The sequence below is a fragment of the Cervus elaphus genome, chromosome 20 (genome assembly GCF_910594005.1).
Source record: "Cervus elaphus chromosome 20, mCerEla1.1, whole genome shotgun sequence".
In the NCBI taxonomy this organism is placed as follows: domain Eukaryota; kingdom Metazoa; phylum Chordata; class Mammalia; order Artiodactyla; family Cervidae; genus Cervus; species Cervus elaphus.
Window position 1 is genome coordinate 135,314,391 of NC_057834.1, and position 25,169 is coordinate 135,339,559.

Below are 25,169 nucleotides of genomic sequence, written 5' to 3' on the forward strand. Positions count from 1 at the left end.
AGGAAAGTAAGGTTTCCTGCGGGAGCTAAGCAAGGAGTCCAGGCAGCTTGTGCTCAGAAGACCCAAATTCACTGATGGCCTTCAGGGACAGGCGTTTAAAACCAGGGTCGGGGAGGCGGGGTGTGGGGTGTGATCGGCCCGTGGACAGTCTTCTGATTGGTTGGTAATGAGGTAATCGGGACTCAGCATCATTAGCCTTCTGGCTGCAACAGGTCTGTGGTCTCCATGCTGTGGGCAGCTTCCAGTTAACTTCTCCCACCTGGTCGGGGTTTCGTTATCCGCCAATCAGCTGAGAGGACTTAGTGCAGAATGCTGTTACCTGTCACCCCGGAGGAGGAACTGAAGCTCCCTGACTTTGTTTAATGGCTGAAGAATTTGTTGTTTTGTCTTGCTTGATAGCTTTCTTTCTGCATTGCTTTTCCCTTCTCTGATTAAATGTATTTAAAACGTTTATTAAGCTTCTTCTACAGACACGGGGCAGGCAGAGGACATGTGGTGGGGGGAGGTCAGTGCGTAGGGCATCGTCCCGGGGAGGCCCTGACGGGTCCTGCTTGGTTCCAGTCCCGTGGACTAGGGGGCTTAAAAAGAGTCATTCATTTTCTCACAGTCCTGAAGCCTGGAAGTCCGAGGTCACGGTGATGCCTTCCTTCCAAGGCCTCTCTCCCTGGTTTGGGGCTGGTCGTCTCTCCCCGTGTCTTCACACCAGTTTCACTCTGTGTGTGCCCGTGTCCGAATCTCCTCCCATAAGGACACCTGTCACATGGGGTTAGGGCCCATCCTAAAGGCCTCATTAACCACAGGCTCTTCAAAGGCCTTGTCACCCAATGCAGTCACGTTTGAGGGACTGGGCTTAGGACTTCAGCATCAGAATCAGGGAGGCTGTAATTCAGCCCAGAACAGCCACTGTCGAAGGGACCAGGTGATGCTTGTTTCAGTAGAGGTTATGGAAGCCCAGTTTCCATAAGTGTAACAGGGTCTTCCCCAGGAATGGCAAGGAGTAAGGGGAGCATGCAAAATGGGAACTAGGGGGGAAATAGCAGGATGTGCCAATTTTAAATTAAGTCAGTGGCTGCTGATGGCTTCTGTGTGGTTCCAGGGCCAGAGAGTAAGTGTTCTAGGCTTTGCAAGTCACATCATCTTTCCTGCAACTCCTGAACTGTACGTGCCATGTAAAGCAGCCATATGTAAGGACGGACATGACCACGTTCTGATGAAACTTTATTTACAGAAAAGAGGCGGAAGGTAGATTTGGCTCACAGGACAGACTTTGCCAGCCCCAGTCCTGCAGGATTCCCAATGCGAACAGTCTCTGTAGGGTGCACTGGCCTTGAGATTCCTGTTGAAACAAGAATGAGCCCGAGGCTCAGGTTTTTACATCCAACTCTCCAGAAGGGGAGTTCGCAGCGTCAGCTCGGTCCAGTGTGTAAGTGATGCAGGGATGCGAGCGGAGGAGGGTGCAGACCCCACCCCTGCAACAGACACTTCTGTGCATGAATTTCCACTCCTTTGGGTCCAGGCATGTATGTTCCTCTAAAGTGTGTATTTGTTTCTGCAAGCGACAGCTTGGCATAATGAGAAAGCAGGAACAGGATGGATAGAGAGTGAAGTTCTGTTCTGGAAAAGCAGGCTACTGGGGAGACAAGCGGGGAGTGACACCAGATCAGGGGTGGGGGGCTTCTGTAGGAGCCCCTGACCAGGGAGAAGAATGTCCCTGTCCCTCATATGATCATCTGAACACTCTGCTTCCCCAGTTTCTAGTGATGAAATGCATCTCTCAACCAAATGCGCTTTTCTAGTTTATTTTTAAGTCGGCGAAACACAAGTAGTAGTTGTTGTTGTTGCTCAGTCACTCAGCCGTGTCCGACTCTTTGCGACCCCATGGACTGCAGCACGCCAGGCTTCCCTGTCCTGCACTATCTCCCGGAGCTTGCTCAAACTCATGACCGTCGAGTCAATGATGCCATCCAACCATCTCATCCTCTGTCCTCCCCTCCTCCTCCTGCCCTCAATCTTTCCCAGCATCAGGGTCTTTTCCAGTGAGTCAGCTCTTCACATCAGGTGGCCAAAGGATTGGAGCTTCAGCTTCAACGTCAGTTCTTCCAGTGGTTTCCGTTAGGATTGATTGGTTTGATCTCCTGCTGTCTAAGGCACAAATAGATAAGTTTAATACATTTTATGGGAACAATCTTGATGAGAGTAAAAGTACTGAATGCAAATGTGAAACTTAAGTGATTGGTGATGATACTCTTTGACTATTGTAAAGATGCCAGCTTTCCTCTGTGATATTTTAGAAATTCATAGAAACCTTGAACTGCTATCAGGAGAATCGACTCAAAACTACTAAGAACGGGAATCGTCATGACACTGAGGCACCCTTAACAGTGTCCCTTACAGAACCAAAGAAGGATGCAAACAGCACTTCTTTTTTTAGAAGCAGCAATATGAAACATTTCTGAACTTGTGTGAATGGATTCAAACCCTGGAAAAACTACCATCTTTTTAAACTTGATAATTAGGGAGCTGTCGTACACCCTCCAGTGCAGTGGGATAATTCAATTTATATGACTGCTGAATCACACGCGGACTCTCCTTTGCTTTCAGTCAAATGTGTGTGTGGCCTCCAGTGGCTGTTAAAGCAGATGAGAAATGCTGCCTCTGAGCGAAGATCAGCGCTTCATGGATGTGTCTGCTGATGGTCTGATCTTTCCGTGGCTCAGCCTGCGGCGGGCGGGTCCTCCCTTGCCTCGTAGGACCCTGGCCGTTAAATGTTCTCCTGGTGTCGTGATGCTCTCTGGGCTCTCAGGCACCAAGGCCACTGGTCCCCGAGACTTAAAACAAAGACTGATTTGCCTGCTTAAGACCCCCAGCCTTGAACGCAGTCAGTAAATCTTTGTTGGTAAATAATTGCTATCGAGCAGAGTTTTAATATAAATTTATGAGTGGTGTTTTATCACAGCTTGGGGCTGCAACGGGCACTGAGTGATGGATTTCAGAAGCCACTTACATTCATTACATTAACTTTGTAAGTTATTTAAAGCTTGTATACTTAACATTGCTTTTGGCTTTCAGTGACCTCTTGGGACCAGGCAGGACTACACACAGCTAATAAAGAGATTGCAGCTGAAAAGACAATTCTACTCTTTGCTCCACTGTAGAAAGTGGTCCTTGGGCCAAGAAAGCAAGAAATGCCTGCCTGGAGTCTGATGTTGTGGTTGTAGATCATTAAAAAATCAGCCTTTCTGGGGCATCAAAGAACAAAATGGAAACAATTAGACCAGCATTTGCCATTTCCAAGTAAGAGAAGGGGAATCTGAAATGGGAGGAAGCCCATCAATTTCTTACTGTGCAAACAGGCCAAAGATGTTGAAAGCTTTGCAGTTGGTCTGGAGGGTGAAATGATTGACAGGGAGGCGGCATTAATGCGTCTGGTTTTGAGCACAGACTACTGCTTCTGGCTCTTGTGCCGCAGTGGTTATCTGCTGCCAGGGATCAACTCACATCAGAGTGGTTTAAAGCAGTAGCCATTTTCTTATTGCTCATGATTCTGTGGGTCAGGAATCTGGACCTGGGATGTTGGAGACAGCTCATCTCTGCCCACAAAATGCCTTCTAGGGCTGGGATGCCCATGGTGATTCCATCACTTGTATCAGTGTATCAGCAGACGTGGCTCCTGTTGGCAGGGGGTTGATGCCTACTGGTCAGTGACAACTGTCCCATACATGAGACCCACATTCTTCCTGTGTGGTCTCAGGGTCTCTGCCTCTCTGTGTCTCTGTCTTCCTAGCAATATGGTCCAGTTTCTTTTAAGGATATGCTGGGGCTCCCAAGGGCATAAAAACAGGAGCATGTTAGGCCTCCTTCAGGCTTTGGCCAGAATAATAGCATCACTTCCAGCACATTCTATTGGTTAAATTGAGTCTGGGGTCCCGGGACGACACAGCAAGCTGGGTTTTTGAGGGTCATCTTTGTAGACTTGACTGCTTCAGTCTGCCCTCGCAGCTGCAAAACACCCTCACCCTGATTCACAGGGTCTCATTCCGTATGGCATCAGGCTTCCATCCAAGACTGTCACCCACGTCAGGTATGCATGTAGATGAGGCTCCTGGGGTAGAATCCTTTCCGTCTGAGGACCAGGTACTCAAGAGATAAGTAATGTTCCACATATGCACATTCACACGGTACTGATACACAGGAGCTGATGCCTTATTCCCAGAAGGAGAGGGACCGGACACCTGTAGCTGTTTCTCATCCCCAGTTCTGAACCCAGCCGGGCACCCAGTCTGCCCTTCTCTGGGCAAGGGGATGTTATGCTCCCAGGGGCATCCTCCTGGGTCCTGGTCTCTGTCTGAGTCGACCTTCCTCCTCCATAACTAGTGGCCTGTGTTCATAGCTACGTAGCTTCCTCAGCCTGCTTCCTGCTGTACTTGGGTTGGAAGCCCAGAACCTCTTTTCATTTTGAACCTTCTCTGTGCTTTTTAGTCCAAAGTGGTGTAATTCCTTAAAAAAAAAAAAAACCTCATGGGTGTCTTTTGTATCAAATTACAAATTCTGTCCATTAGACAAAGGCCAGTCTACACATCCCTGTCTCTGATCCACAGGTCTTCTCTAACATGAAGGGCCTACCTTAAATCTTTCTGAGTTCTGGAGAAAGGGGTCTGAATGACACACCTTGGTGGTGTCTATATTTTAAAATCACATCTCCTGGCATTCAGGGCTTCCCTGGTGGCTCAGATGGTAAAGAATCTGCCTGCCATGTGGGAGACCCCGGTTCGATCCCTGAGTCAGAAGATATGCTGGAGAAGGGAATGGCAACCCACTCCAGTATTCTGGCCTAGAGAATCCCATGGACAGAGGAACCTGGCGGGCTACAGTCCATGGCGTTGCAAAGAGAAGGACACGGATTAGCAATGAACAATTTCAGTTTTCACTCCTAGCATTCTCTGGATTCGATCTTTGATCTGAGGCCAGTTCCTATTCTCAGGGGTTTCTGCTAAAGAAGAAGCTGGGGCTGAGAAGACCGTTTTTCTCATGGTCTGGACCAGCAAGGTTTTGAAATCAGAAATATTTTTTCTAAGTCTGCTTGAAAACTACCTTGAATTCCTCTTCCTCCTCCCAAACTCAGCTGAGCAGGTAGTGTGTTTGGCATTCTGCTCTTAGCCAGGTCCATCCAGGGGTTCACTGGGCGCCCTGGCTATGCTGCACCTTCCCGCAGGGAGCAGATCTGCTAACTGCCCATCCCGCCAGTGCCCACGTCGGCCCCCTTTCTCCAGCCTCAGGGAGCATCTTCCTCACGGTCCTCCCAGCTACTTCGTCCCCCCAGCCTCGATCTGCTGCCTGCTTCCAAGCCAGTGCTACGTGTTTTTGACTTTTGTTACTGAAGTGCCAGATGCTACTTCTGTTTTTCTAATCTGTTTGTGCATAGGGCTTCCCTGGTAGCTCAGACGGGAAAGTGTCTGCCTGCAGTGCCGGAGACCTGGGTTTGACCCCCGGGTTGGGAAGATCCCCTCGAGGAGGAAATGGCTACCCACTCCAGTACTCTTGCCTGGAAAATTCCATGGACGGAGGAGCCTGGTAGGCTACAGTCCATGGGGTCGCAGAGTCAGACACGACTGAGCAGCTTCACTTCTTCATGTGCATAGTACTCTCCTCCAAGACTTGTGTCTGTTAGTGGCTCAGTCGTGTCGGGTTCTTTGTGACCCCATGGACTGTAACTCGCCAGGGTCTTCTATCCATGGAATTCTCCAGGCAGGAATACTGGAGTGGGTAGCCATTTCCTCCTCCAGGGGATCCTCTCCAACCCAGGGATCAAATCCAGGTCTCCTGCATTGCAGGCAGATTCCTTACCATCTGAGCCACCAGGGAAGCCCAAAACTTAATGATTTGAAAAAAGCTGTTATTATTTCTCATAATTCTGTGGCTCAGGACTATGGACAGAGCACAGTGTGGCTTCTTGGTTGGAGCTCCCCAAAGCAGAAGCTGTCAGAGTTTCTTTAGATTTAAACTCAATGTAGGGAGCATCACTTCACTGCTGCTGGGTAAGTTGAGTCTCAGGCATCCCCCAGTCAGTGTGGGATAATTCACACAGGGGCAGGAATAACACAAAGCCTGGTGCAAATGGAAGTTATCTTGAGAACAGCTACCAGGCTGGCTGTGTGCCCTGGGTAAGCTACATACCCTCTGTGTGCCTCAGTGGCCTCGTCTGTAAAATGGGGATAATCAGAGTAATTACCAGCAGGTGGTCATAAGCTTTCGGGGGGGGGGGGGGCGGGGTAATTCTTAACTTGTGAGGCTCTTAAAGCAGCATCTGGCTCACAATGAGCCCAATATTGTTTTGAAATAAAATTTTTTTTTAAAACAGACGCATAAGCCATACAGGAGTCAAATAAAACATTAACCATAATTGACATCTACACTGGGGTCGATGGTCAGTGAGAAACAGTCTGAAGCAGGAAATCGTTTTTACATGTACAAAAGTGGCATCTGAAAGATAGACCGAGGATACATTTTGACATTCTGCCGTGCGGTTTTGCCCTGGGTCACACAGGATCAAAGGGACTTAGGATCAGCAGGACTGTCTACGCTCGCCGAGGGTTCTGCCTGCCCGCTTGTCTCTGGCAGAGCGCCTTCCGGCCTCTGTCATCTTCTAGCTGGTGGGATCACGGCTTCACGTCCTTCAAAAGTTTAAAATGAACTATTTTTAGGGTTTTCCTTTTCCTTGGCGCTTAGAGTAGAAAGTGTGTGAGTTCGGGAAGGCAGAAGCACAGGGGGATCCAGTCTAGGGGCTCAGCCAGATGCAGTGAAGGGCTTCCTGGCATGTTTGAGCATTGTGGTTCACTGGTAGAAGTTTGTCCTAAAGGGAGGCTATGGGTTCTCCCCCTTTGGCACTTTGGGGGATCCTGACTGTGTTCAGAGGAGAACAAACCCTGTCAGAGCACTGGAACCTTTTGCTTCCAGAGGAGTTGGGGGCTAAGACCAGGCTTGGCTGTATAGCTGTGATATCTTACTGGACATCTGTAGCAACCAGCCTTGGTCCCTTGAAGTCAGGGTATGCTGGGACAGGCTCTGCTCCAGACTTTCAGACCAACCCCCCCGCCCTTCCGCGCCGTCTCTGCTTACCCATGGACTCCTGCTCAGGCAGCTCAAGGGATCTAGACCAGTGGGCCCACTGTCCACAGGGATGCTCAAGCAGGGTGGCCCCACGCAGGGATCCTGCACAAAAGTTCATCTAGCAGATTTGGGACTGAATGTTTCACCTTTCAGAGCCTCTTGAGATTCTGCTATTCTGTGATTCCCACTTGATACAAATTACTCTTTAAAAATCAGTGTTCAGAATTAATTTAAGAAAGAAAAAAAAATAGAAGCAACAGGAAACACGTCTTGAATCCACTGAAGCTGTTTCCTGAGTCTCCTCATTTGAAGTCCAACTGAACCTCTGATTACACGAGTTCGTCCTGCCTGCTGCCTCCGAAGCCCTAGCTTTCTACCGTAATTCATCAAACAGCTCGCCTCCCATCATGTTTTTCAGGATGGGGCTCTCTTCATTATTTACGGAGAGACCACCGAACATGCTGGTTTCTCCTGGTGTCGTGGCTGACCTTTACTAAAGGTTCACATGGATATGTGCACAAGTGGACCCTGACGTCTAGAGCTGTGGGCATTAATCCAGGACTCCCCTTCCAGGAAGTGAAAGGCCGTGGATGGCCGTTGTCTGGGTGATAGGATGGCGGTCCCATGTGGCCTGCTGTGAGTCCAGCGCCTTGGTCCAGACTCCGCTGCTGCCTTCTGCTGACTCTTGGCACGAGGTCACAAACACAGAGGGGCCTGCGTCTGACCTGCGCATGTGTTGGGCTTGGCCTGAATTACACGCAGATAGTGTATAATCCATTGCCGACATTCTACAATAAGGAGCTGTCCCTAAAGCTCCAGTTTTTCTCTCTCTTGACTCATCATGAGATCTGGAAACGTAGACACAAACTCTGCGTTCCCTGCACAGTTCAGGGAGGCGGTTCCTGGAAGGGTGGCCTCACTGGGCCTCAATGAGCCTCCATCAGGAGATCTGACCTTCTCCACTCGCAACAGCCCTGACCACCCCTTCCTGGAATTTTTTAGTAGCCTTGAGATGTGCTTCCATAAATTCCTCATTGCGGTCTCCCCTCTCTCAAGGACACTCAGTGTTTAGGACATTCTCAGGGTACTCTTAAGATTCAGCAAACAGAAACTTCTTCCCCTGGGTCCACGTGCAGTAGATTTTAGGGGGCACATTTGAATCTGTTCCTGTTAGGAGGGTGCTTGTCATTTCTTTCATTGTGTGAATATGAAATACCAGTACCAATCGGCCACCGCCCCTCAGGAGTGGAATCCGACCTGAGTGACCTGAGGATCCTGGATGACCCGCCGCTCTTGGGTTGGGGATTTGTGCCAGGAGAGAAGGACCTGGTGCTTTGGGACTGAAGGCTTTGGGCTGAGCCATGGCGGGGACACTGGTAGGCTCGACCGCGGTGGTCATTTCCAGGTCTGAACTTAGCAGCCCGCAGTGCTAACAGCAGGAGTGGAGAGGGCAGGGTGGCTGATCCCATCACTTCCCATCAGCTAATGAGCGCCCTCACCTCTGTGGTCAGAGTTCACGTCCGAACCAAGGGAGCAGTAATAGCAGCAGCCCCTGCCTTGCTGCTGATGGGGGACGAGTGAGCGAGAGAACGCGCGGCGATGCTTAGAAATGCGTCAGCACGTGCTCAGGCCACTTAAAGAATCGTGCACCTTACCTGGTCCCCCTCTGCCCAGACTGGCATCCGGGCGGCCCCGACGTGTGTGTACGTGTGAAGTGAGGAGCCAGGCAGCCACTCGGTCAGTCCCCACCTGGTGTCTGACGGGGGGAATGATAAACCCAGCTGGGGCCAAGACTGAAGGACAGAAATGAGACTCGGAGCACACCAGAGTGGTCTTCAGGCCTGCTGAATTCTGCAGTGTTTGAATAGTGCAGGTAATCAGAGATAATCCTCTGAGGTGAACCACGGGGTTTATTTAAGATTGTAAAGATTTGGATTTTTTTTTTTTAGCAAGATATTGTTTTCCTAGCACCCAATAAATTGCCTAATTTAAGTCCCCAGAAAACTATGATGTCCCCTCTTCACTTGGCCTCCTGGTGAATTGTCCCTTTATTCCCTCAAGAAAGGAGTCTTCATTCCCCTCACGAGGCCGTGCAGGACTTGCTCCTGAAAGTGCCCCGAAGACGGCCTGAGGACTCCTGTGTGTCCCTCTTCACGGAGCCCCGGAGTGGGACCTTCGGCCTGTCTTGCATTTGAGGAAGAAAGGAAAAGCTTTCTGAGGAGGACCTCCTTGGTGGTCCAGTGGCTGGCTCTGCACTCCCAACACGGGGGGCACAGGTTCGATCCCTGGTCAGGGAACTAGAGCCCACGGCTGCAGCTGAGACCCGGCACAGCCAAATGAATAAATGAATGAATATAGTAAAATATCTTTAAAAAGAAAAGGCTTTCTGAAACACCAGGGCAGCTCTTAGCCAATGATAACACACAGTAACCCTGGCCCCTGGTATTGCTGGAATTCCATCTGAAATGGAGGGTGGGAAAATGTGAGCCTACAGAAGAACTTGTTTATGTGTGTGTGTGTGTGTGTGTGTGTATAATTTTATTTGGCTTTTTAAAAATGTGTATAATTTTGTTTATTTATTTGGCTGTGGTGGGTCTTGCTGCTACTCACGGGCTTTCTCTGTTTGCAGCGGGCAGGCTCCTCATGGCGACGGTGGCTTCTCTGGTTTCGGATCAGGGGTTAGTCTGGGGCACACGGGCTTCAGTGCCTGTGGCGCATGGCATCTAGAGTGTGGGCTCAGTAACTCTGGGTATGCAGGCTTGCTTTCTCCATGGCACGTGGGAGCTTCCCAGACCAGGGGTCGAACCAGTGTCCCCTGCATCAGCAGGTGGGTTCTTAACCACCACACCACCAGGGAAGTCCCTGTGTCAGACTTTGTTAGGCTAAGTTTTAAAATCGTAGAAATCCCACTGGGGAGGGACATTTAATGATGTTAGGTGGTTGCTTTTTCATCGCCACTAATTCACTGTCACTAATTGAGACCCCATATACACACTAGTTCTTACTGTGCCCTGAAACCTGTATCACCTCCGATGGTAGCTAACGTTTTTCTGTGGAGCTCGTTCGCTTTGTTGGTCTCAGTGCCCTGTTTGGTTTATATAGGATTAGATTCCAAGAAATCCAGGTCTGCAGCTTTATGTCATGTGCTTATTTAAATAAGAACTTGCAAAAAAAATGATCTTCCAAAGGTTTACTTGTTAGTTGCCTCAAAGTCTGAAATGTTTTCCCTCAGAAACAATAAACTTTGTGGTCAGAGTCCCCAGGTGGCTCAATTCAGTTCAGTTCAGTTCAGTTGCTCAGTTGTGTCTGACTCTTTGCAGCCCCACAGACTGCAGCATGACAGGCCTCCCTGTCCATCATCAACTCCCAGAGTTTACTCAAACTCATATTCATTGGGTCGGTGATGCCATCCAGCCATCTCATTCTCTGTCATCCCCTTCTCCTCCTGCCTTCAATCTTTCCCAGCATCAGGGTCTTTTCCAATGAGTCAGTTCTTCGCATCAGGTGGCCAAGGTATTGCAGTTTCAGCTTTAGCATCAGTCCTTCCAATGAACACCCAGGACTGATCTCCTTTAGGATGGACTGGTTGGATCTCCTTGCAGTCCAAGGGACTCTCAAGAGTCTTCTCCAACACCACAGTTCAAAAGCATGAATTCTTCAGTGCTCGGCTTTCTTTAATCCATTATTTGGCCATAAAAAAGCAATGTCATAATACTGGGAAACGGACTCAATGAACATGAGTTTGAGCGAACTCCAGGAAATGGTGAAAGACGGGGAAGCCTGGCATGCTGCAGTCCATGGGGTCACAAATGCAATAGGCTTCTGCAGTCCATGCAAAAAAAAAAAAAGGCCTTCTTGGTTGTTTCTTGTACTTTGGTTCCTGGTTGATAGAATTAGGAGGTGAATGGGGGCTGGTAAAAGTTCTCCGGAGGCCTCACCTCCTTAGGGTGTCAGACTCTGTCTCAGACTGACTGTTTTCTCTCTGCCTCCATCTGGGTGAATTAACCCGCGTTAGTCTTAGTCTTTCTCGGCCATACTGATGATCGCGGGCTTCTCCTTGTCTTGGCTGTGCTGGCTGTCATCGCGGCACGCGGGCAGGCTTCTCTCGCTGTGGGGCACAGGCTCCAGAGCGCGCGGGCTCAGCAGTCCCAGTGTGCTGGCTTCTCTGGTTCTGGTGCACCTGGGCTCAGTTGCTCCAATGCATGTGGAATCTTAGTTTCCCGACCAGGGATCAAACCCACGTCCCTGCTTTGGAAGACGGATTCTTAACCACTGGACCCCAGGGAAGCCCTGATCACATTAATAAGTGAGCAGCAAGAGGAAGAGCAAGGAGGGAGGTTCTCCTGTTCCCCTTCATTTCTGTGGACGGGAGTTAGACAAATCCAGATGTGAAAGCTCAAGTTTAAAACTGACTTGATTAGGAGGGCGTGGGGCTTCCCTGGTGACTCAGATGGTAAAGAATCTGCCTGCAATGCAGGAGACCTGGGTTCGTTTCCTGGGTTATGAAGATCCTCTGGAGAAGGGAACAGCAACCCACTCCAGTATTCGTGCCTGGAGAATCCCATGGGCAGAGGAGCCCGGCGGGCCACAGTCCATGGTCACACACAGGCAGACACGGCTGAAGCAACTCAGAACACGTGCGTGCAGGAGGGCCTGAAGCCCCAACAGGGAGAGAGAAAGTGCAGACTCAAGGTGCTGGGCCTGGCAGAGCTCAGGCTGCCTCCGGTTTTCTTCACTCAAGAAAGCCTAGAAATGAGACAGAAGGTTTGCTGGGAACTGGTAGTAAAAACAAGAGCAAATTCTCATCAGTCATCTAAGGAAGACTGGATTAAATATACTTGTGTGTCGGTTTCAAGTGTTGAATGGTTTTTAAGAAGCTCTAATATGATTTCATTAAAAATGGATTAAAGTAAATTATACACAGTTCATCTGTTAAATGCCATTGCTAAGTTTGCAAATGGAATTTCATTTTTAATAAATTAAGATCTGAAGTGAAAAACTGTAAAACAAAATGTTCTTATTTGTAAATATCGTAAAGGAAGAATATGGTTAGTGTCTTATTTTTAGAAAAGGAAATTTACAGTCCTTTTTAATACCTTTAGGAGCTGCATGTGCTTACAGCTTAGTTATAGGAAAAGGTATGATATATCACATCACAATGGTTTGTATTATATTGGTTGAACCAATGGCACATTTTAGCACTCGTTAATGTCACAATATTAAGTTCTGCACTCACATACACAAAAGGAAATTGGTTGGATGTATATATATTTTTTGGAAAAGAAAGGGGAAAACTGAATGACCAAGCCAAAAATAAGTGTCATTTCCATTTTAAGATGGCAAAGGGAAAATGGAAGTTCACCAATTTAAAAGTTACCTATGTGCCTACTCTTTTTTAAAATACGTACGCAGGACTTGATGGTTTATGTTAACTTCCGCCTGTCTTCTTTTTCGCTTGTAGGGCATGCTGCTGAAGCGCAGTGGCAAGTCGTTAAACAAGGAATGGAAGAAGAAGTACGTCACCCTATGTGACAATGGGGTGCTGACCTACCACCCGAGTTTACATGTGAGTGTCGCTCCCGTGGAGAAGTTAGAGGCACTGGGCTGTGGGGGCACAGGGGGGTCCACGCACAGTCAAGCCTTTCAGCTCCGTTGGAGGTTAAAGTACCGTTTTATTTTATTTTAGATTATTCCTTTTTCTAATTAGTAAAATTTACTTTTAAACCAAAATGAGTATTTTCTAATATTATGAATTTTACATCTTATTATAATACGAACAGAATGAAAGTTACTTTCTTAATAGAGCATTCCTTTAATAGTATGTAGTCTTCCTCTTTCCCAAATTAAAGATTTTGCCTTAAATTCTATTTTGATATTATATGTCAGTGTTCTTTTAGCTAATTTTTTTTTAACAGAATAACCCTTTATTTTCAGTCTGTATGGTGTTCTTATAGTAGTTCTTTTTTTTTTTTCCTTTTTTTTTAAGTAAAGTAGTATTTTAAATGAGAGTAAAAGACAGGAACAAATAGTCAAAGAGAAAAGAGAAATCTATCTGAAAATCTAGACTAAAAGGAAACAACTACAGCAAGTCTACACACAAACAAGCTCCATTCTGAGGGTGAAATCACAAGCCCAGGTTGTTCGTGAGTCCTACAGAGTTAGCCCAGGTACCCAGCTGACACGATCGACCTACAGTACTGTACGCTAATAAGTTTATGGGCTTCCCAGGTGGCTCTGGTGGGAAAGAATCTGCCGGCCGATGCAGGAGACGCAAGAGACGCTTGTTCAGTTTGGGTTGGGCAGATCCCATGGAATAGGAAATGGCAACCCACTCCAGGATTCTTGCCTGGGAAATTCCAGGGGCAGAGGAACCTGGCAGGCTACAGGCCATGGGGTCACAAAGAGTCGGACACGATTGAGCACCATAGGTTTATAATACTTTTCTCCAAAAAATACGTAAAAAACACAATGAGAAAAGCATTTTTAATCCTACAGTACAGTACCTTGGAAAGCACAGTAATACAGAACAACAGCTGGTACCTTCTCTGTAGTACCAGCGACATCAAGCTGCTCCAACGCTTGCTCCCAGACGTCCTGGGCCTGAAATAAAGATGCTGCGCTGCCGTCCTCTCCACAGTACTGCGCAGTAAGTTACACAAAAGCGCAACCACTTGTAGGGGACGAACGCGTGTGACAACGGACACCAGACACGTGGGCCAGGAACGTGACTGCACATGTGAACACCCAGTCGCATCTTAGAAAGTCCGCAACTGGACGGTTCTTTTGTAGGGAACCCACTGCGCACTGAAACCCAGGGTCAGCCTGAGCCGCTGAGAACAACAAAACCAAGGGTTGAACGCAACTCGTGTGTCAGAGTCAGTTTTTATTGTCCGCCAAGAACGCACGCCAGTTTGTAAGGCAGGTTCGTTTCCTCTGTGTAATGACATCTCTTATCCTGGTGATTTATATAAGGTAGAGGAAAAGACACGTGATTTCATTATTAGGAGAAATGTAGACGTCCTACCCATGGGGAGCTCTTTAGGAAAGCTTTGGTAAAACCTGAAGACAGTCGTTGCGGCTCTCCCAGACAACACATTCCATGAACCCTGCGTGACGTTGATCTGCCTTCACGTAGGTGTATGCGTAGATTAGAATATATATAGTATTAGGTGGTCATTTGACTACATCATTGTTAAGCACAACAACGTTAAGCTTTTAATTTTAAGTACTTTTTGAAAATTGCACTGTGATTAATGAGAAGTTAAAGATAAACATACCGAAGAAAATGTACTTCTCCCAGATATCCCCTAAGAAACGTGAGTGCTCACATTTTGAGGTGTATCCTAGCCGTGTCTACAGTCTATGCCTTTTCCTTCCACTGGCCTGCAGCCCGCTCGTGCACACGGCGTGTTCCCTGCTCTGCTAGACGATGCCAGATCTCAGGCCCCTGCCCATGTCAGCAAGCACGCCTGTATGCCACCATCTTAATAGTTACATAACATTCCTCCTGTACATGTCCCCCAGTGGACTGAACCGACATTTGGCGAGCCAACTTACTTTCTCAGTGATGTTTACCATTGTGAGTCACTCTGATCAGCGTCCTCATTTGACACCTCTGTGCCCACATCTGTGTCCTGCAGACACATTCCCAGCCATAGCCTTCCTGAGTTGAAGAGGGTATGCTTCTATGGGCTCTGGGTATGGAATGCCAAATTCTAGGAAAGACTATCAGTTCATCTCCTCTGGCTTTTTCCCCCGCTGTACTCTCAGGAACATTTACCTTTGTTAAAAAGAAAACACCTTTTCAGTAGGATAAATAGCAAATGGTATCCTCACTGTGTGACTTGCTGGCTGGAGTGAATTTGCTTCCAGGGCTTCCCTGGTGGCTCAGCTGGTAAAGAATCTGCCCACAATGGGGGAGACCTGGGTTTGATCCCTGGGTTGGGAAGATTCCCTGGAGAAGGGAAAGGCTACCCACTCCAGTATTCTGACCTGGGGAATTCCATGGACTGTATAGTCCACGGGGTTGCAAAGTGCTGGACATGACTGAGTGACTTCCACTTTGACTTTCATAGTCCTTGCAGGTACCTGGAGTGGCTGTGTTCTAGTCCTAAGTTGTCAGGAGCTACTGATCCCCAGTGACTGAGTTAGCCCGACATTCTTTGGTTCCAAACAGGAAGAGGAATTACCTTTTGGAAAGCCTTTGCAGTAGGACGGTAAACAGATGGTATCCTCACCGTGTCAGTTATTGGCTGGGGTGAACCATCGTTTTCCCTCTTCTCTTCCAGCAGGGGCTTCCCCTTTCTGAACTGGGCTCAAAAGCAAGTGTGTCTTTAGGCCCCTCTGCATGTTCCTTCTGTTGGTGGGGAAGCTTTCACGCTTCACCAGTAGGTAGGCTTTTGAGATACACACTTCTTCTTGGACTGAGGAGACTCCTTGTGCTGATTTATTGGGGTTATTTGGGACATAGAGTCAGGCTGCTTCCCCAGTGGCCTAAACCAGAGACTTAACACTATCCCGCGAGGCCTGCCTGTGACTATCATGCCCCCATCTGGGTCTTTGGGGTTCTTTCTCCAAAGCTGCTCCATCAACGGGGAGGTGCCTTTTCCCGGGCATAGTTCTTCCTAAAAACCCCATCAGAGAACAGAACCTAATTATGGACCCGTTTGCTCTGTTCCTTGGAGGGAGACGTGCAGTCACAGTCTCCTTGCTGGTCTCACTGACCTGTAGAAAGTGAGCTCTGATGGGTGACGCCTCTCCAGTCACATTCCAGTCTCCTGCTGAGCCCCTCAGAGGGGCCTTGGCGGCTTCTTGTCAAGGGGGAAGGATGGTGGCAACAGGAGATGGTTCTGGAATGTTCCTGTGGGAGGGCCGATACTCCCTTACTTTTCATCTCTACCTCTTGATGATATGGTTGCCATCTGTTCTTCAGAAGTTCTCCCGCACAGGCTGCTTCTCGTGATGGTCCTCAGTGCCATGTTTTCTTTTTTTTTCCCTATGTATGTATGGATATTATTGGAATATAGCAAAGGAGCAGAGTGGGGCTTTATAATTCTATGGCAGGCAAGAGCCATTGTCATATTAAAGTGCAATTCGGTTAATGCAGGTCTCCTGGGAGCTGCAGTGCTGATGCAGGTAGACAGTTCCCTAAGGAAGTGGCTTAATCTGGTGGTGACTTTGAATTACTAGACCACACAGAGATGTCATGACTTTCATTGTAATCCTTCGTAGAGTCTGTTTTCACAACCAAACTTTGGGTGGACATTTAGAGGGCTGTGAGTTTCGGGTATATTTCTTGGCAGGTAGCTGGAATGTTCTAGTCTAAGGTGTTGGGAACCACAGATGCCCAGTATCACTTCCCCAGGGGCTCAGTAGCAAAGAATACGCCTGCAGTGCAGAAGATGCAGGAAACGTAGGTTCAGTCCCTGGTTCAGAAAGATCCCCTGGAGGAGGGCATGGCAACCCACTCCAGTATTCTTGCCTGGAGAATCCCATGGACAGAGGAGCCTGGTGGGCTGCAGTCCATGGAGTCACAAAGAGTCAGGCATGAATGAGCGACTGAACCCACACAACAGATGCCCCGTGGCTGAGTTAGTCCTGTGCGTTCTTTGGTCCCAGATGGGAAGATGTACCAAGGGTATGTCCAAGGGCAGAATCCTGACTTCCCTTAATAAGAAATTCGGGAGCATTCAGATGTAGCGCTAATTTAGGTCCCAAAGGTGTACATCGTGGAGAATGGCCCAGTTATTCGAGTCTGGAAAACCTCAAAAGGGGATGGAACCGAACTGTCTCAGATACCTGTCACACTGGCTTCTAAGGTAAGATGTATTATGGCAGAAAGACCACTAAGTTCATTGGCCACTTGTGCTGAATGCCTAAGGGGTTCAGTATAGCGGAACTCTTGCCCAAGTTGGTAGCTTCCGATTTCCATACTGTCCATCATCCACCTCTTACTGGTCACAGAGCAGGGGACCTACATTGCTCTCAAGTAGCAGATCCTACAACCCGTTACTTTGCTGGGAGTCACAAGAAAGAACCTGGCTTAACAGTACGACATTTTCAGACAGAGTTTTCTACAGAGGTTGTGGTTGTCCTCGATGGACTACCCGTGCCAGGTACCCTGTACCCTCCTAACTTTTGATGATGAGATGGTTTATATATCAGAAAGGAAGCTGGCATGCTTTTATGAGGGCAGAATTTTAATCAGGTAATTAATACTCTGATAATAGGGAGGTTGGGGGTCGAGAGCAATTAGGCTTAAGATGCATCAAACGTAAGATTCAAACAGATGTTAGGCGGGCCTGCAGCAGCCCCAGCAGCCCCTTCAAAATCAGCATTTTCCTGTTGCCCTGGCGCTCTCTTCCTGCTGGGACATTTTATTTCCTGTGCCCACATGCACTGCTCAGGGCTCCATCAGCCTGGACTCTGACTCCACCACTGGTCACCTCGGACGTGATGCCCTGTTAAACCCAAGAATCTGGGGCCCTTTGCATAGGAGGAAGATGAGGGCAAGCGTAAAGGACTGAATCTAGTCATATGGAAAACGGCCAGCGTGCTGGATTGTCATACTGCAGTCAAATGCATCACCTGCAGGGTGTGGCCTGCCTCGGAGAGCGTGGTCTGCAAGGCCAGACACCCCCTGATCTGATCTGAGCTGATCTAGGGCTCCTGTGTTAGCCAGTTTAAAGTCACAGTGCTCCACAGCAAGAGACGTCACCGCATTGAGAAGCCTGGGCACCACAGCTAGAGAGTAGTTTCTGCTCGCCCCAACTGGAGGAAGCCCGAGCAGAGCAGCGAAGACCCAGGACAGCCAAAAATAAAAATAAATAAAATTTTAAAAACAAATGAAGCCCCAGATGACCACACTGACCAGTGCTGCTGGACAGGGCCGCCCCACACGCCCTTCCTACCCCTGCCTTGCCGTATTGCCCTCCCATCGGCTCCCCGGGCTGCCGGAGATGGTGGTTTGCTCAGACATCTGCTTGGACAAGATGCTCCAGCAGCATTGGGTTCTACCTTTAGCTGACTTTGGGTGCTCTGGAAGCAGGAAGCTGACCATTTCCTAATTTGCTAAAAAAATAAAAAATCCACACAGCTATTGTATTTTTAAAATGTCTTCATTGGATGCCCTTAAAAAAAAAAAAAAAAATCTCCCGGAAGAGGTCATTTGTATCCTCGAGGGAAACAGATATGGTTTCCTTATTTCACAGGTGTCCGTGGAAGTGTTTATGAAAAGATCATCCTTTGGACAAGTTTCAGTCCCAGCAGGCGTCTCACACAGGCTTATTGTTGCTATTGTTCAGTCGTGTCTGACTCTTTGTGACCCCATGGACTACAGCACTCCAGGCTTCCCTGTCCATCACCAACTCCTGGAGTTTGCTCAAACGCATGTCCATTGAGTCGGTGATGCCATCCAACCGTCTCATCCTCTGCTGCCCCCTTCTTTTGCCCTCAGTCTTTCCCAGCATCAGGGTCTTAATCTAATGAGCCAGTTCTTCGCATCAGGTGGCCAAAATATTGGAGCTGCAGCTTCAGCATCCGTCCTTGCAATGAACACTCGGTTAATTTCCTTTAGGACGGACTGGTTTGATCTCCTTGCGGTCCAGGGGACTCTCACAGGTTGGTGGGGTAGAAAACAAACCCAGCCTTTGGACAAAACAAGCAGTGGGTGCCTGACCCCAGCTGTGCACCCGCTTGTGGAGGCCTAGCAGAGCAACATGCTCTTGGAAACCGTGGCTTCAGAAACAGGCCGCCAGCCGTGAAACCGGGGGTCCTCAGCTTTGCAGCAGGCAGTGGGTTTGGGGTGAGGCCGAGCCTCCCGAGTGCTCGGGATGGGTCAGCTGCCAGGGAAGCTCCTGCCGATGGCCTCCCTGGATGGCCGGGCCCCGTCATAACTCGCGTACCCGAGATGAATAGCTCATGGCCTCAGGTGGTGGCCCCGTGACATCGCCCCCAACCAGTCACCGTGGCTTCAGTTTCCCCTTCCTCCGTCAAATCCTCTCCCAACCACGTCTTCTTCCCAAGAAGTCTGCCGAGACTTGTCTTTCCATGTCTCACCCCGAGACGCATCCTACAACAGATTATTTAGGAGCCCCAAGTCCTTGGTCCCTCTGACACGCAGCTCGGCCTCATTCTGGAACTTACTCAGCACAGGCGTCCCTGAACCTTCCCTGACCTCAGCTAGACGTCGTTGAAGGAAGCGTTTTTACCCCAGGCATGTTTCCTGTTGTTGAAAACCCAAAACAGTCCTCCTAGGGAGAAGAGACCCTCTCAGAGCAGTGGAATAGAATCACCAACACGTGGCCAGGTCATAGGAGTGATCGTCTGGGAATTAGAGGGAAAACTGACCAAACACGGATCCTACCCAGATGGAAACCGTTCCCTACAAGTTGATACCAGCGATACCTCTGGCCCCCAGATTTGTTGACTCTGCGCTCCGGGGAGTCTCAACCCTACCCTTCGCCCACTGCGACACCCCCTGGCCTACTCTGCCCTTCCCCAGAGTCTCGGGAACTGTCGGCAGTGGCTGGCTTGGCCTGCCGGGGTCCACCTCCCTCCTACAGCATGGGTAGAGAGGGGGAGATGTGAACACAGGCGGGAGAGGGAATGGTGGATTTCATCCCAGGGCTTCCTAACGGTCGGTGGTTCCTGCACTGCGGGGTGGTTGCTTCGGGAGCGGGGGCAGGGTGGGGAGGGCTGTGGGAGCCCGCACGCCCATGGCGTTGCCTCCATAACCTACTGCGCGTGCCCCTGGCCTGTGGCGGAACCTCTCGTGAAGCATCAGCTCCCGTGTCCTTCCCCTTCTGCACGGGGTCAGGCTCTGCTGCTTCTCAGCATGCCTTTTAAGGTAGACCCTGAGAAACTGGCCAGACGGCATCTGCTCGGGAAACCCAGAGAGAGAGTCCGTTCGCTCCAGGGGATGTGTGGTAGTATTATCTTCTTAAGATCATTTGAGACTCTTCAGAGTGTGTGTGTCCAAAAATGCCACCAAGAACTCTTAGCAAATGGAGGCTCCTGGAGTCAGTCGGAGCCCCCCACCCCAAGATTGATGCTGGTGGGTGGGATGAGTCTCACGGTAAGACAAAAAACTGGATTCAGAAAACAAAGCAGTTGATTTGATTCCTTTCTTTCTCAAGAGTACTGTTATTAAATAGAACCTGGAATGATGCTGTTATTAAATGGAACCTAGAACACAGTTTAGATAGCACGTGAGGAACTCAGCCAAGGTAACGAAGCTGCTTTGGCTTTGTCGGCACTCGGAGTCGATTGTCCGACTGCCCTGGTTTGCCCTAATATGCGGGATGTTCGGTGCCAAAATGCAGGAAGCCCCAGGGAACTGGGACAGGTTGGTCACCTGCCTTTCAGGACTGACCAGCTTCACTGCTCCTTCATCTACACGTGGCATTTTGCACAGACAACCCTAAATACGTAAATAAGACTGAAATAGTAAAAAGCAAGCTGTTGACTTCTGCTGCGGCCCCGTGGTCTGTATTTTTTTTTTTCATGATTTCATTATTATGTATTTATTAAAGATGAAAATTCAGATACAGAAAGGAAGAAAGGCAAATAATTTTTTTCTTTCTTAAAAAGTTATTTTAATTTGAGGATAATTACTTTACAATACTGTGATGATTTTTGCCATACATCAACAAAAATCCACCATGGGTACACATGTGTCCCCCGTCCTGTACCCTCGCCACCTCCCTCCCCACTCTATCCCTCTGGGTTGTCCCAGAGCACTGGCTTTGTGTGCTCTGCTTCGTGCATTAAACTTGTACTGGCCATCCATTTTACATATGGTAATGTATATGTATCAATGCTGTTCTCTCAAATCATGTATTTTTTTTTTTTGATTCTCTGAAGACCTATGTAACTATAAGACCTTTAACAAGCCCTAAGTGCTTGACCTTCTTGGAGGAGACACGTCTGAGCATCCCGGGGTTTCCTGACACTTGGCTGGTTTGTGGTCTGGGTGGGTGAAGGGCAGCCGGTTCCGAGAGCCTTGGATTCACTCTCTGTGGACTTGAATGTGAGCCCTTAGGGAGACCTTGATGGAAAAGTGGAGGGGATAATGAGAAAGAACTTGGGCCCTCGGGGCCGCACAGTTCAGCACGGCCACCCATTCATCTTCCCTGTCGAGGGAGCTGCCGTCGAGGGCACGGCTGAAATAACTGCTGACAAAGCCGCGTGCGCGGGCATCCCTAAGTGGACCCGCAAGAGTTCACTCGGGGCTGCAGGTCGAGCCAAGGACTTGACGGGGCCCTGACCGGGAAGGTTCTCCCGGCTTCCCGCTGAGTACGGGTGGCTGGCTGACACAGCTGACTGACGTGTACTTGAGGTGCTCACAGTTTTGAAATCCTCCTTCCTGGATTTCCTTCTCGTTCTATATGCTGCCCGAGTGAGAAGCCAGTGGAGTGCGGTCACTTGCCCCTGCCCTGCAGAACCGGACGCTTCCTTCTCATAGCACCTTCCTTCTTAATCAAGTGGCTTAGACGTTCCATTTCCACACAGCCTTAGCTTCTGTATGCCGTTGACATTTCTTTGTTTTTTCCCCCTCAATAGACTCAGACTCTGAATTATCATCAGAATGCTGATTTCAACAAGTTTCTAGTTTCAAAATCATGGGGGGGGAAATCTACTTTTTTTTTTTTCATGGATGCCAAAGTAACAAAAAGATGTGAGATGCTTTCCAGAGCACACATTCTTCTCAAAAGAAATATTTCAAGGTAAAAAGGAAGATAACCTTTTGTTGTAAGAGGAGCAACTGTTGCCCGTACCCCCTGCTGGTAACTGTCATTTAAAATAACAGAATCCTTGGAATTCTCTGGCGGTCCTGTGGTTAGGACTTCACACTTCCACTGCTGAGGACCCGGGTTCGATCTCTGGTTGGGAACGAAGATCTACAAGCCACATGGCATGGCCAAAAATAAAGTAAATAAAATGACCCATCTTTACATAAAATCAGGAGATTTTACTGGACGATTGAGGATTCACAGAGAATCCCTTTGGCCAGCTGCATGCCCATGAAGGTGGACCCCCGTCTCTTGAGGTGGAGAATTGAGTTACACTTGGAAGAACTCTGCCTTGGTCTCCCCAGAATGTTGCAGAAGCCAGACTGCAAGGCTGGACAGACAGAATCCACGCCCGGATTTCCAGAGGTAGAACCTCTGAGTCATGGAGGACTGCTAACCCCGAGAAGACAGGCCTCCCTTTCTTCCTGGGAAGACGATGTTGGCGTGTCCTGGCCGTATGGCACTGCAGCATTCCGCCCGCTTCATCCTGCGATGGACACTTACGGGGTCCTGCTGCCCCTGAGTAAGCCGTGGTGCCAGAAGCTGCCCTGGGTCTGTACACGCCTCTCCAGTCTGGCTTCATTCCCGCCTGATGTCCATCGTGCAGGTGGACCTTCCTGCCCGTCCTCCACGCGAGGTGCTCCCTGGCTGCTCCTGAGGACTGTGCCCTGTGCCCCGTCTGCCTAGGGCTCGTGTGGGCTCAGCACGCAGGCCACCGCCGCAGAGGGGGTCTCGTGGCCGCGCCCAGGGCCACACCGGGGCTTCACGTCGAGCTTTTGCTCCTAGACGGCCTGGGTTCCAAACCCATGCTTGGTAATCCTGGCTCTGCCTTAAAAATCCTGGTGAGATTGGAACGGAGGAAACCACCCACATTACACAGGTTAGACGCCCCCCCCCCCCCCCCCCCGCCAAAAAAAAGGTAGATTAGCTTTATGTCAGGGTCGGGAGAGAACCCACACGCAGGGGATGTGATATGGATGCCACAGAGTCTTAGCCCGGTACTGGAACCCCCAGGTGGCTCTAGTGGGAAAGAACCCGCCTGCCAGTCCACGAGGCACCAGAGACTCAGGTTTGATCCCTGGGTCAGGAAGATCCTGGGAGGAGAGCGTGGCAACCCACTCCAGTATTCTTGTCTGGAGAATCCCATGGACAGAGGCGCCTGGTGGGCTGCAGTCCATGGGGCCACAAAGAGTCGGATAGGACTGAGGGAGTAACTTCCACTTCACTTACACACACAACATAAAATTTACCTTCTTTGCCTTTTTAAGCATATAGTTCGGGAGTGAGAAGGCTATTCATCATGCTGTACCACAGTCACCTCCATCCATCTCTGGGGTGTTTTCATCTTATAAAACTGACGTTCTGCCCCTATTGAACACTAACTCTGAATCCTCGCTCCCCTGGCCCCTGGCAGCCACCTTCTGTTTTTTTGATTCTATGAATTTGACGCTCCTGAGTACCTCGTATCAGTAGAATCACGTAGTATTTGTCTTTTTGTGGCTGGGCTTTCACTTAGTCTCCTGCTACTCAAGGTTCATCTGTGTTGTAGCATTTCTCTCCTTTTTAAGGCTGAGTAATAATCCACTGTATATACATACAGTACCATTGGGTATGTACAGCCCACAACTCAATCAACTGAAGATCAAAAATAGTTGGGAAAAAAAAAAATCCAGAGTTCCAAAAAGCAAAAACTTTAATTTCTCACACGCTAGCAACTATTTACATAGCATTTATATCATATTAGGTATTAGGAATAGTCTAGAGATGATTTACAGGAAGAGAAAGGTTACAGGGGCTTCCTGGTGGCTCAGATGATAAAGAATCCACCTGCAATGCAGGAGACCTGGGTCTGATCCCTGGGTTGGCACGGTCCCCCAGAGGAGGGCATGGCAACCCATTCCAGTATTCTCGCTTGGAGCATCCCATGGACAGAGGAGCCTGGTGGCTACAGCCCATGGGGTCGCAAAGAGTCGGACACGACAGAGTGACTAAGCACAGCAATCTGTGTAAGTTATATGCAGATACTCTGCCATTTTATTTAAGGGCCTTGAGCATCTGTGGATTTTGTTATTGGGAGTCCTGGAACCAGTCCCCAGTATGCACACCACATTCTGTGTGTCCATTCATTTGTGGGTCGACACTTGGCTTCCTTCCCTCCTTGGCTACTGTGGATGTTGTTCAGTTGCTGAGTCGTGTCTGGCTCTTTGTGACCCCCATGCACTGCAGGCATGCCAGGCTTCCCTGGCGTTCACTATCTCCTGGGAGTTTGCTCAAACGCCTGTCCACTGAGTCTGTGATGCTCTCTCCCCATCTCATCCTCTGCCACCACTTCCGCCTTTTTGCCTTCAGCCTTTCCCAGCATCAGGGTCTTCTCCAATGAGTCCACTCTTCACATCAGGTAGCCAAAGTACTGGAGTTTCATAGGTGTACAGATACCTCTTTGGAGCTTGAAGTTTTAATGTTAAAAACTGCAAGGTGGGAGAACTGTTGAGAATAGCTGAATTTAAAGATGCCATACATTAACCAAGGCCCTGGTTGAGAAATACCAGAGAAACTGGCTGGGCCCTTCATGAACAAGGGGGGTTCTGGAGGCCTAATAGCCTGCATGATGGCCTAGAACCCACGTGGTGTGAAAACACCCACCCAGCCCTGCGCGCGTGGGCTCTCTGTGTTTGCCGAGCGCCCTCTGAAGGTGAGGGAAGCTGCCTTTCTCTGTTCTTTGGGTAGTCTGGGAAATACTTCTGGCATTCATTCGAGTTTCAGATAGTATGAGAAATCATTTCTCCTGTGTATCAAGGCTTTCAGACCCATGGAATGACACCGTCACAGTAGAATAAATATTTTCAAGGAATATCTACAACTATTGTTGGCAAGAGTGACCACTGAAAAACTCATACCTTACACAAAAATGTTAGATTCTTTATCAAAGTCTGCTCTAAGGAATTCCTTGTTTATTTATATAGCCCTCAGGGTTTGAAAGTGTTTAGATTTACAGGGGGAAAAAATGGCCAAAAAGCTGGCTTACCAAGGTACACATTGTCTTGATGTTGAGAACAGAGTGACCGTAAGTAGCCCAAGATCAGAGAAAGCCTTCCTGTCTCTATAGAAATTAAGCTATCAGATAGGGTAGATCCTGCCTAACATGTTTTTTTTTACATCGAAAAAGTCTTCTGCCTTCTTGCTTTAAAAAAAAAAAGTATATATATGTTTTTATAATAGCTTGTGAGTTTGAGTAAAGCTTCTAGAGGAATCCATGGGACATTGCCTTAT

General features: G+C 48.8%; 1 protein-coding gene across 5 annotated transcripts in view; it reads left to right on the forward strand.

Moving 5' to 3' along the window:
• The window catches only part of AGAP1 (ArfGAP with GTPase domain, ankyrin repeat and PH domain 1), a 575,037-nt gene that overhangs the window by 351,288 nt on the left and 198,580 nt on the right, over positions 1-25,169 (forward strand). For all 5 annotated transcript variants that reach the window (XM_043877472.1, XM_043877473.1, XM_043877471.1 and 2 more), the window contains exon 10: positions 12,569-12,673. In XM_043877472.1, coding sequence (XP_043733407.1) covers positions 12,569-12,673 — 105 coding nt within the window. The remainder of the gene's footprint in view (positions 1-12,568; positions 12,674-25,169) is intronic.